The sequence below is a fragment of the Helobdella robusta genome, assembly GCF_000326865.2.
Source record: "Helobdella robusta unplaced genomic scaffold HELROscaffold_20, whole genome shotgun sequence".
In the NCBI taxonomy this organism is placed as follows: domain Eukaryota; kingdom Metazoa; phylum Annelida; class Clitellata; order Rhynchobdellida; family Glossiphoniidae; genus Helobdella; species Helobdella robusta.
In genome coordinates this window covers 1,136,716-1,149,440 of record NW_008704084.1, presented here as the reverse complement: position 1 = coordinate 1,149,440, position 12,725 = coordinate 1,136,716, and the positions used below count along the sequence as shown (strand labels likewise).

At 33.5% G+C, this 12,725-nt stretch overlaps 1 protein-coding gene across 1 annotated transcript; it reads right to left on the bottom strand.

Annotated features, from left to right (window-relative positions):
* Positions 1-7,812: 7,812 nt before the first annotated feature.
* On the bottom strand, positions 7,813-8,037 carry HELRODRAFT_148107 (hypothetical protein; the record flags this gene model as incomplete). Its single annotated transcript, XM_009017967.1, has 1 exon — positions 7,813-8,037. A coding segment is annotated over one exon (225 nt), but the record flags the coding sequence as incomplete, so codon positions are not given.
* Between the last annotated feature and the right edge of the window lie 4,688 nt (positions 8,038-12,725).

The following is a 12,725-nucleotide window of genomic DNA, read 5'->3' as shown; positions in this document are numbered from 1 at the left end:
TCCACTGTGATTCCGTAGCGTTGTTATTTGTTGGCAGTCAGCTGTTGAAACATAAAATATAATTTAAAGAAGTCATCGAAAGCTAACAAACAATTTTTTGTCACACACAAAATAAACATACATACATCTCAGCACACACATGTGTATATAAACATACCTATACATACATTAATACTATACATTGATATTGGAATAAACACTTTACACGCACACACAGACACACACATACATACATACCCATAGAGAAGAGCAACGGTCGAAACTGATAAGCAGAATGATTGTATATGATTGCTTTGATTGTAGTCCGTGGAGACGCGTAGATAGAACATTCATTGTGCAACTCCATGCTCCATTAACTGACGTACAACATATTTACGAGGTGTGCAGTGCAGTCACACACCACACCACAGACACAAACACACACACACACACACGCACACACACACACACACGCGCGCGCGCGCTTACCATAAACAAACGTGTTTACATGAAAAACATTGAAACCATCAAACGTTGTTCACCCGTCTCCAGCACCATTTATTGATTAAACAATGCAGTTGCACTGATCAGCAAAACTTATTTACAATTACTGAATTTTTGTCTCTTTAAACAAACATGGGCTTTCGACATTTAATCTCAAATGTTTACATCTTCACACACACACAAACACACACACATAAACACACACACACACACGCGCACACACACACACACATATATACAAACAAACACACCGTTCACACTTGCTGAAAACCGAGCATGTACATCGCTTGTATCACAAACATAAACGAATAAACTGAAACGGACACACAAACTTACACAATACATACACCCATACAAAAATATACCTTCATATAGACATACATAAGCACACATACAAAGACATACGAACAGAAAGACACACACACATCTATAGAAAAGCACGCAAATGGACATGCAACACGGCGTTCTACTTAGAACATCATCGCCAAACCTCAAATTGATTCTTAATCGTCGGGGCAATTTGCACGCTCCTACTTTCAACTTTTGATGTTTTTATCTTAAATGAGTTGTGACCGTGTGTGTGTGTGTGTGTGTGTGTGTGTGTGTGTATGTGTGTGTGTGTATGTGTGTGTGTGTGTGCGCGCGCGTGGGTTCTTGTTTACAACATCTGTACGCTAATTTTTGTTCATTGTTTATTCAATCATACCAAAACGTAAATAAATCAGCATGTGGTGAGGAGCATTTTTGTGAGGTTGCGACAAAGAATGTCAACATTTTCATATTATTGGGTTTTTCAGTTTTCTAAATAATTTGGGTTTTCAATGAAAACATGCATTTATTAAAAAAAATTACGTTCGACCAATAGAAGAAGAGAAAAAGTGATCGAAAGGAAGAAAGAGAGAGTGAAAGATAGATAGATAGAGAGAGAGAGAGAGAGAGAGAGAGAGAGAGAGAGTGATAAAGAAACAACAACTGCTACTAAATAACAACAATGCCATAAATGACCACAATTATTACTCCAGCAGCAACAACACTAGCTACAAAAACAAAAGCCACTAGCGACACCAACGACAAAAACACCAACGACAACAGCACATGTGTACCTACACGAAACCAACAAACTGTGAAGTCATTTCGCTGCTGATTAAAGAGGGCAGATAGTAAAAGAATGGACTCGCTCTATATGTAGGATTTATAATATATATATATATATATATATGTATATTTGTATATATATGTATATATATATGTATATATATAAATATGTATATATATGTATATAAATGTAGTGAAAATTCGAAGATAAGAGACGAATAGCACCCCTGCGATTTCCTCACCGCATTAATTTTCGATGAACGTTCAATTGAAATTTACCAATGAGACAGGCGTAATTTAACAACATCATCTTCATCGTCATCGTCGTCATCATCATCATCGTCATCTTCGTCATCATCGTTATCATGGTTATTAACATCACTAACGCTATTAGCGTAGCACCGTTATCACAACCATCATCATCATCACCACCACAACCACCACCACCATCATCGTCATCATCATCATCATCATCATCATCATCATCATCATCATCATCATCATTATTATCATCATTCGTCATCGTCATCGTCATCATCATCATTCGTCGTTATCATCATCATCATCATCATCACTGCTGAGTTTAATTTTGTACACCGTTGTATGTGTTGGTGTATCTCTTTAATTTTTATTTAATTCTTTTGTAACCAGTGGAGGTCGCAGGGGGCAGATCACTGGAAGAGGAAAACATTTGAAGACTGTGTGAAAGTTTATAATGTTTAACGTCAGAACATAACTTGGCATTTTCTAAATTTAACGGGCAAAAACGGCCACAAACTTTAAAAATTTGATATCTACCCTCTTTCGTGCAAATTTCCAGATCCGCCATTGAGTCCATTATGTAAAAAAAAATAGCCCGAAAAATGGTGACTGACGATGGCAACTATTAAACAAAATTAATTTTATATTAAAACGCTACAAGAAGCAACAACACAAACAACAACAACCATGAAACGACGCTAGTGAGGTCAAATGAAAAACACAAATTCACCCCAGCTGGAGGAGAGCTGACAGACATGACAGACATCTTGCGAACAATTCATTATATATTAAACGAGATTCAATTATTCATTTATGCTGGGTGGCCCAAAAGATAGATTCCAGTTACGGTAAGTTAATTAAGTTTGCCAAATATATAGATATAAAGTAGTCTTCGTGATAACGGTACACCAACGTTTGAACCAGCTTGTATGAAAATTAAGTTGGAAACCTGTTGTGAGAATATAAATTTGTTAGCTGCATCCAGTAGGTACCTAGCAAACTTCTGAGGGGCGGGGGCCAAAATTTAAAAAATGTTTAAACTTTGAAATTTGACAGGAAACGAAAAACAAACAAAATTTGTACTGGTGTGGCTAAAATTAGACTGCTGACCAGCGCCGTATTTTCCAATAAGCTAAAAAGGCGGCAAATTTTAATGGGCGACAAATTTTGATGTTAAAAAATGACACATAAATTATCTTGAATTAAAATCATGTTTATGCAAGACGCCAAAAATAATGTTAAACTATAATAACAGATTCTTGGTGAAAAGTTTAATAAGATAGGATGAGGTTTTGGCTGATCTGTCCAACATTCTTTTAATCAAATGATTTGAAATAAAAGTGTTTCATTTTGTATTACTATTTTTAACTTTAAACTCATGGATATATCCATATAAATCCATGTTTAAACTATATAATTTTAAATTACGGATTCATTTTATTGACTGGATAGTTCGCACAGGTATTATTCTACCTGGAGTACCTACTACGAGAACGTTGAAAAAGTTTAAAACATTTAATATATAATTTAAGACAAATAAATAAAAACAACTATTTTGCTAATAGATGTATTAAATATTGTTTGTTTATAATAAAAAAAGTTAAATAAACGAGCAGTGGCAAAATTTTAAAAGCACAGAGTGCCAAATTCTTAAATCCGCCTCTTCTGGTGAGATTTTTTTGCCTATTACATCAATTTTGGGTCGATTTTTGACTGAAAACTGAGTTTTACTGACTTAATAAAAATACTGCTACTGGTTTATGTAGATTAGTTTAATACACCAGCTTAGTTCAACAACATCAGTGCCACATTACAAAAATAATCGAACAATAGTGCGTGTTCTGTAATAGGTTACATAATGATAACTTCGTTCGATTCTTGATATTATATAACAAAAACGTCGAGATTTTCATAAACAAATTTTACATTTTTTCTGCTCAGGAGACAGAACACTACATAAATCTTAAAAAACTACCAGCAGCTTAGTTCACTATATCAGCGCCACAAAAAATCGAATCATAGAGCGTAGATTAGAACATAATGATAACTGTTCGGTCAATTTATTGCTTATTACGTCAATTTTGTATAGGTTTCTTTTACTAAAATCTATGAGTCTTATTGACTTTTAATAAATTACTGCTCACAACAGGAGCACCAAAGCTTCGTACCTCCAAGATCGGCCACTAGTTGAATCCATATGATGAACTGATTCCGATTAATTTATGCAAACTATTTTAAAAATAAAATGAATGAAAGAAAATATTCAACTATTCCATTTGTTTTCAGGACATCCAGCCTGATAGGTGCTCAGTTGTTATCGCAATACAAATGTCTCATGTGGCTTTCGTATTTGTCTCATACTCATTTGAGGCGGTAGGATAACGATGGCCTAATGGTTAAGGTCGCCTGGTGCTCTTTCACAAAGCATGCAGTGACGAGGTTCGATTTCGACAAAAAGATCCTCGCCTATCTCATGCTTCGTGTGTAATGCGTCATTTAGCATGAATTCATATACGATGTTCGTGTCGTTCATTCCAGCGAACCTACAAAGAGTGTACTTGACCTTTAACCTTTTTTTACTCTTTTGCATGTCATGTACGTACATAGACTGGATGTTTTACATTTCATATAATATTTAATTGTTATTACTATTTTGATTATTTTAGATACAAAATGATTTTATAAATAATATTATTTAAATAGTTGTTTATTATTGATTATTAAAAAGCGAATCTAATAAGTAAAATAATTTTTCAAAATTTTAGTTTCAAATATCAAATTAAATTACTAATACTAAATTTTCTCTTTACATAAGTTTACAATGATTTACAGTACGGCCTTCAATGTTTTTCTTCACAAGTTTTATTATTTTTGACCAAAAGATGGACACATGATGAGATATGTCGGTATGACGAAGCTATCGAGAAGACTCACGATGCACGTAAAAACTGGCGCTAAGAATCACAAGAAAGTGAAACACACAACGAAAACTACCAGGCAAATCTTAGACAACAATGTTGAAATCTTACGTGGTAGAAATATAGATACCATAAAATGTAGTAACGTAAAAGAGAAATGGAAACTGCTGTTCAAACGATTAAAAAATATAATTGAACTGGCTAATGTATTTAGGCAGCTTACACCAAGCGTTAATAATTGAAATTGACATGATTACTGCACTAAGACGGTTTACAACTTTTAAATTTTTGAAGTCGCTGATGTATCTTTCAAGTTGAAAATAATAGAAACGTACACCGTTTTTAGTATGCAGAAACAAACAAAATTTGAACAAGAAACCATGCAGCAAAAAGAGAGGGATGAAAGAGAGCGGAAAGCGAGTCAGAAAACATTTCTAAAGATGGAAGAGATTGTGGTAGTTTAAGTCTTTATGGATCCAGTCGATGTATGACAGATAAAAAATCATTTACAACTATACTAATGAGGAAGAATTTGGATTGTAAATTTGAAAATTGAAAAATAGTCAAACTGGAACAATGGGTATATATTTATATAGTGTATAGTATAAAATATATGAATATATATATACTAAAAGAAATTAATATATAATAATAATATATGCACATACTCTTATCAATACACAAAAAAACACAGACGACCAAAAAAGACAGAAAGCATAAAATAACTTTTTGTTTGATGTATGTTGTATATTTTAATTTTTGATGTATGAATTAATGCGAATGTTAAAGAAAGGCGAATACTGTCAAACGGTAGAGTACACACGATAATTTATTTGCCTCCAAACAAAAATAAAAAGACATGACTTTGAAATTGTTAGGCCATATGGGCCTTAGTGAAAACCAATCATGTTTTTGCATTGACGGATAATAAAATATTTTTGTTATCAACATTTGTATCAACATTTGCAACAAATATTTCTACACATTTTGTTACCAACGTTTTGCAGTCTATTTTTGTATCCCATTTATATTTGTTTGCGTTGTTCTCTAACGCTAGCTGTAAAGAATTTGTCGAAATATGTCTCGTTTGTACTTTTAATGCTATCAAATAATTTAGTAACCGACCCATTTTCAAATGTACTGACAGTTGGAAGGAAGCGAAAGTCTTATTTTTTTCAAGTCCTTCATTTTTTTGAGAGCAATAATTCTGACTTTAAAAATTATACATTTTATTTTAAATTTTATATGTAACATTTTTCGTTCTTTTTATCTTCAGCTTTTTTTGAGTGAGGGCGATGTTCATAGCAAAACGTAACCAAAATAAGATGTCTTGAAAGTTTTTACGCTCTTGCAAAATTTGAGAAAAGTGTGAAACTGAAAGTCAATTGAGTAGAATGAGGAGGGTAAGAAAAATCTTCAGTACAGTATGCATTGAAGGAGAGACTGCTAACGATGAAATAGTTGAAAATTTCACAAAAAATTCTTGAAAAAGCAAACAAGAGTATGATTACTAATGCGAAAATACGATAAATTATCGTTATCTCATTTTGCATAATTAAAAATATGCCACTCTGTAATGTAGGACAGAAACTATCGCATGTACACCGCTATGGAATAACCTCAACTCAAACTTGACTGACAGTTCCGATATCTCATACTTTATAAAATGTGTAACTTATTTGCTGAATGAGAGTGAGAATTTGGAGCTACAGAATATTATATCTCGAATCGACCGAAATGTTGTACTACCGAACATGCCCTTTGGTGCGAAAGTTTTTCTAAATGTGACGCTGATATAGTTAATTAAACTAGCAAGTTATATAGTACTCAACCTTCTGAGCATGAAAATATATGGTTTGTAAGGAAATTCCAAAGTTTTTGATGTATAGTATCGTGAATCGGCCGAAAAGAAGTTATGCAATACTTAACATGCATTATAGTTCAATTTTTTGAGAATTCGAATTGCGAATGTAAATTAAGCCGCTAGTTTTTTTACTAGATTCATGTAGTACTCAATCTTCTGAGGGTAAGAATGTATCATTTGTTAGTGTAAATCTTAACGTTTTTTTTTATATAAATGTAGTAGGTATCTTGAATCGACCAAACTGTTTTTCTTTATGTAATAGGCACGATAGTTCTTTTTTATTCTGGAATGTGGCTCTGATACAATAAATTAAGCTGGTACTTTTTGATTGGAATAACGTGGTTTTTAATCTCCTAAGCATGAAAATGTATATTTTAGTAATGGAAATCCCAACGTTTTTCATATATAATTTCTTGAATGGACAGAAACCTTAGCATTATGTATTACTGAACAAACACTACAATTCGAATGAATTGCGACCTATTTTAAAATAATAATCATTAGGTTGCCAGCTTGGTTTAATAGGTTTAATAGGCTCAAAGTTTGCTCTGAGAATTACAACAATGAGAATTAATTATTGAAAATCTGAGTATAAAGCAAGAAAAAAACTCAATATGGCCGTAATTTCGATAATCCATTTGACTGATTAATATTAACACAGTTTTATTAACAAAACTAGTAGACACGCACTTTAAAATTTTAACAATGATCTGAAAATGAAGAGCTGCGAGCGAACGTCAAATCCGAGAAATCCTTCCGAGATTTGGCGAGTTCAAGTAAATCCGTCTAACTGGAACATGTCAAATCATAAAAAGGATTTACAACAATCACATTTTGTGCAAGCGATGACCGTTATGATATTTTCAGAGAACAACAATTTCAATTTTTTTATTATTTAATTTAACACACGACATAATCATAACTTACAATAGTCAAATAAAAAGTTGGACATGATAATGAAATATAAATAAAAATTTACATCCAAAACTTTTTTTGTCCTTATTTGTTCTCAAATGTTTTTCAAATGATGCTTTTTCATTTATAATAAACATAAATATTTACATTTATATACATAGACAACAAGATGAAAGCACGAAACGAATTTACAGTATGTACAGAAAATAGGAGAAGACAGACGAGCACATCGGCCTCTCATTTGGCTGACTTCTTTATCTTGTGAACAGTTTTCAAATGTCTGTTGAGGTTGGTGGACTGACTGAAGGCGCGAGCACACAGCGGGCACGTGTAGGGTTTCGAACCCGAATGAATCCGCTGATGCTTGTTGAGAGCAGAGGAGTCCTTGAAGGCTCTGTTGCACTGGACACAAATGTGTGGTCGCTGGTTGATATGCGTCTTCGTGTGACTTGTCAGACAGGCTCTGTAGCGGAAGACTCGCTTGCATTCGGGGCAGTTGTAGAAACGTTTGGATGATGTTGTTGACGATGCTGACGATGAGGCTGACGATGAAGCATTTTCAGATGAGGATGATGATGGCTGTGAAGATGATGATTGTGTTGGAGGTGCTGATGTTGATTGTGTTGCTGTTGACGCGTTTGGAGCCACTGGTTTGTTCGCAGTCAAGTTGGCATCTGAGCAGTTGAAAGAGGATGGCGTGTTGAAGGAGGTTAAAGGTGTGAAAGAGAGGTGACCATGCATCGTGTTGGGAGGTGGGAGCATGTAAATGTTGTCATTGTCGTTGTCGAGTGGCTGATAGTCAGTGGTCAAGTTATGCTGGGGGTTCGATCGTGTACCTGCCTGAGACACCGGATGATGTTGAAGTTGATGATGAAGCTGTGTTGAAAAATGTTGTTGTTGTTGTTGGAATGTTGCTCTGTTACGTACAGATCTGTCGATCCATGCAGTTGATGAACCAGTTGTTTGCGTGTTGAATGGATTGTAGCAACTAGTTGAGTGGTTGTATGTGTTGAATGTGTTGAAGTTGTTGTTTTGTAGGCTGTAGTTGTTGTTGCGTGAGTTGAGGTTGCTGTTTATGTTCAACATGTTGCCCGCATGAATGAAGTTGTTGTCACATGCTGGGTTGTCTGAAGTTTTATCGCTGATTGAATCATATGAAGTTCCAACATCATCGTTGAAGTTGTATCTCAGGAATGCATCGTTGTGCACGTCGCTCTGGAAACTGTCATCGTAGCCGAAATTGTATCTGCTGTTGCTGCTACTTGTGGCTCCATATATTGGCAGCTGGTCATCAGGTGCAAGTTGTGGCCAGTTTCGTGGCTGCATGTTGCTGTGCTGGGTTGGCAGGTTGTAATTTACAGGCATTGTTGCGTTTTCATTGTAACTAGTGCTCATTCGTTGTTGCGTGTTATGTGTGTGTGGTAGAGTTTTGTCAACAACTGTTGAATGTTGCTGAAGTAACTGATGTTGTTGATGTTGGTGGATTTGTTGGTGTGGTTGATGATTTTGTTGTTGATGTGATTGGTGATGTTGTTGATGTAGTTGGTGTTGCATCATATCAGGGTTGTTGTCATCATTGTCATAATAGTTGTTATAATACAAATCATTGTTACCATCATCCATTTCTATGGATTTTAAAAAGGGTATAAGAAATTTTTGAAAAATCGAAAAAGTTTTTGTACACTTGTGTATTTTGCTGCTGAAACTGACTCCTCGGAAGAATTCTAAAGTTCAATAAACAACTGTTAACGATTATTTGAATTGAATGGTACCTTATATACATCGTCGGGTTCCAATTTTAATTGAAGCAATTGTAAGGAACGCATTGATTAAAATTTATTTAATCAAACAAATGACAAAAATTCTTTTGATGTTTTCTTCAAATATTTCTTTTTAGTTACACAACTTCAAGGAGCTGTTAAATCAAGTTAAGTTTGTTTGATCTGACCAATTAATGTTTCTTGTGGACAATTAAACTCAATTATCCAATATAACTGGCCTCTTATTCCAAGGTCCGTTCATAACCATTTACGAGTTGTATCGAGTTAATTGGGTTGATGTTGCATATCAGTGGAAGTTCTTTCATCGTCATCATAAAGTGGTGAGGTCTCATTTGGAGATTTAATTGGTTATTATTTTTTAACTTTTAAATCCAATTAATATGCAGTTGAATTTGTAATAATAATTATGTCGTCCATAATTATATCCAGCGTCCCATTATTTTCAATAACTATCGAATTAAATAGTTCCTAATTAAAAATCAAACTTACGATATTTTCAGTTGAATTGAATACATTTGAGCTGCTACAACCAAACGCTGTATTACCCAATTTATCAGCTGCGCATAATTAGATCATGATTTCTATAATTGGTTAATTTGGCCATTTTTATAATTTTATATTTTCACATTTAATTATAATTAATTATTTTTTTATTGCATAGGATTTTATTTTTTTTTCTTACAGAACGAAATTTATGATAGCATTTAATAATTTCTGTACAATTTTTAAGTTTTAGTTTAGGGTCAACGAATGTTTAAAAAAAGACAGAATCGATCATTGGTTAATTGCATATTTGCTTAAATTTCTCATTATATAATAATAACTAGCTAATTTCGCGAAACTTTCTGATTCCAATTGTTTGGTTATTATTTTTAGATGAATGAGTAATTTTTTAATGGTCAATTTTTAATCAATTGATTATTGTCACGTGGTTTCGACTCAGTTCTTCGACTTAATCATTTTTTGTTTATTTTACATCTGACGCAATTTCTTGGATAAATTTGTCATCCTCTTGCATTCATCCTGCTATGATTATGTAAAATGACACAAAACAAAATCCCAAACTTGTCATTTTTTACCTTATGATGTAACTTCCACGCAGCTTCACACAAGTTCAAGTGGAATGTATTCCTAATTTAAAGACAACTACTTTTTCCCAAATTCAGTCACTTCCACTACCTTGCCAAGCTCCATTTACAATTTCCAACTCCATTATAACGAAAAAATTAGTCTTAAATCAATCATTTAATAATTTTATAGCAACATTTTCAAGTTATTTTAACATGCATAGTCAACTTATGAGCCCTGACTACCTCTTTCAAAAGTATTGAAACGTTTTCATTAAATGTCATTTTCGCAACACTCACAATGGGGTTAAGAAACATATACTAACAAGTAGCATCTACAATGTTGAATGTATGTATTATAAATATGAATATTTGACAATAATGACGACACAAGACTGTTCCTAGCAGTCGCTTATGTTCAGTTTGCGGCGTTGGTGGGTGTCACCAAGATGTTGGAGTGGAATGAAAAAATAACCGAATCCAACATTTCATCGAATTCCAACTCAGCAAAAATAGGCAAATCCAACACCGACTTTAACACTCTGGATGGCACATACTGAACTTATTACATTTATAATATATTGAATCATATATTATATGAATAAGCGTGGATTTTATGATTTTATCGTGAATATTTATTGGCATCCAAATAGACAGAGGCTTGAAATTGTTGAAAAATAATTTTTTTAATTCACAGTTGCATGAATCTTATAAATCGAATGAGTTTTAATCAGACTATCCATTACAACTTGATGACACAACAAGAGCAATATTATATATATATAATTCATAAAAAAGACAGAAATAAAAAAGTCCCATTGATTTCACGAGAGCATGTAGGGAGTCTCGATGACTTTGTCATCCTTGACCACCATCTTCAGTTCGCAGTACCAACCGTGCTATAATTTTAAATAAAAAAATTGATGGTTTATTTTATGTTTCATACTCGTATCATCTGATTTTATTATTAAATTTTATTTTATTTTTTAAAGTTTAAAATTATTTTTTAACAAATCATTTATATTCGTCATGATTTCTGTTAGATTGGCTACAATGTTGATCTGTTAGAAAGATTTTTCAGTTGGTGAGAACTTTTTTCAAATTTTTAATAGTCTTGCAGTATGTTTTTGTATATGTTTTTGTATGTTTTTTTTGTATAAATAGCATGGAATAGATGACCAACCAACCCACCCAAGAAATGATCTTCTCACGGATTATCTTTGAGCCGTTCTTCAAAATAAATATGAAGGATATCTGGATGTGTTGATGGGATTGGTTAGGAAAATAATATATACATTTGTGGATGAATTAAAAAATGAATGAATGAATTAATTAATAAATGAATAAATTATTCAATTAACAAACGAATGAATGAATGAACGAGCCAACGAATGAATGAATGAATGAAGTAGTGAATGAACGAACGAACGAATGAATGAATGAATAGAATGGTGAATGAATGGACTGGTGTATGAATGAATTGACTGACGAACAAATGAACGAATTGATTGATGAATTAATAGACTAACGAACGAAAAATGATTGAATGAGTAAATAGTGAATGAATGAATCGGTGGACAAATTACAAATAAACAAATCACTAAGTTAACGATGAATCAATTTTATCGTTCATTTTATAATATTGTCGTCTTGCATGTTGCAACAGTTTCTGCATCAGTTGGATTTTGATTTTTTAAAGAATATTGATAAAAACAATTCTATTGAAAAAAATTAGATTTGAATTGAAAAGTCTACGTAAGAAACAATCCAGTGAACCAGCCTTTGAAAGGTCAGGACGGTCCAACTTTATCAAATCCTCTGCCTCTTTGAAATTCTTCAAGGGGGGACAAATTTTTTTTTCATTTTGATTTTATTGTTACTAATGTGAGTGTTGCAAATATCGGCGTTAGTTTTGTTGGTCATACATAACTTCAATGTTATAAATTATGAATAGAACGTTTCAATCAACCAATCAATCAACCTATCTATCTACCGATATATCTATCTGTCAATCAATCAATCAATCAATCAATCAATCAATCAATCAATCAGTCAGTCAGTCAGTCAGTCAGTCAGTCAGTCAGTCAGTCAGTCAGTCAGTCAGTCAGTCAGTCAGTCAGTCAGTCAGTCAGTCAGTCAGTCAGTCAGTCAGTCAGTCAGTCAGTCAGTCAGTCAGTCAGTCAGTCAGTCAGTCAGTCAGTCAGTCAGTCAGTCAGTCAGTCAGTCAGTCAGTCAGTCAGTCAGTCAGTCAGTCAGTCAGTCAGTCAGTCAGTCAGTCAGTCAGTCAGTCAGTCAGTCAGTCAGTCAGTCAGTCAGTCAGTCAGTCAGTCAGTCAGTCAGT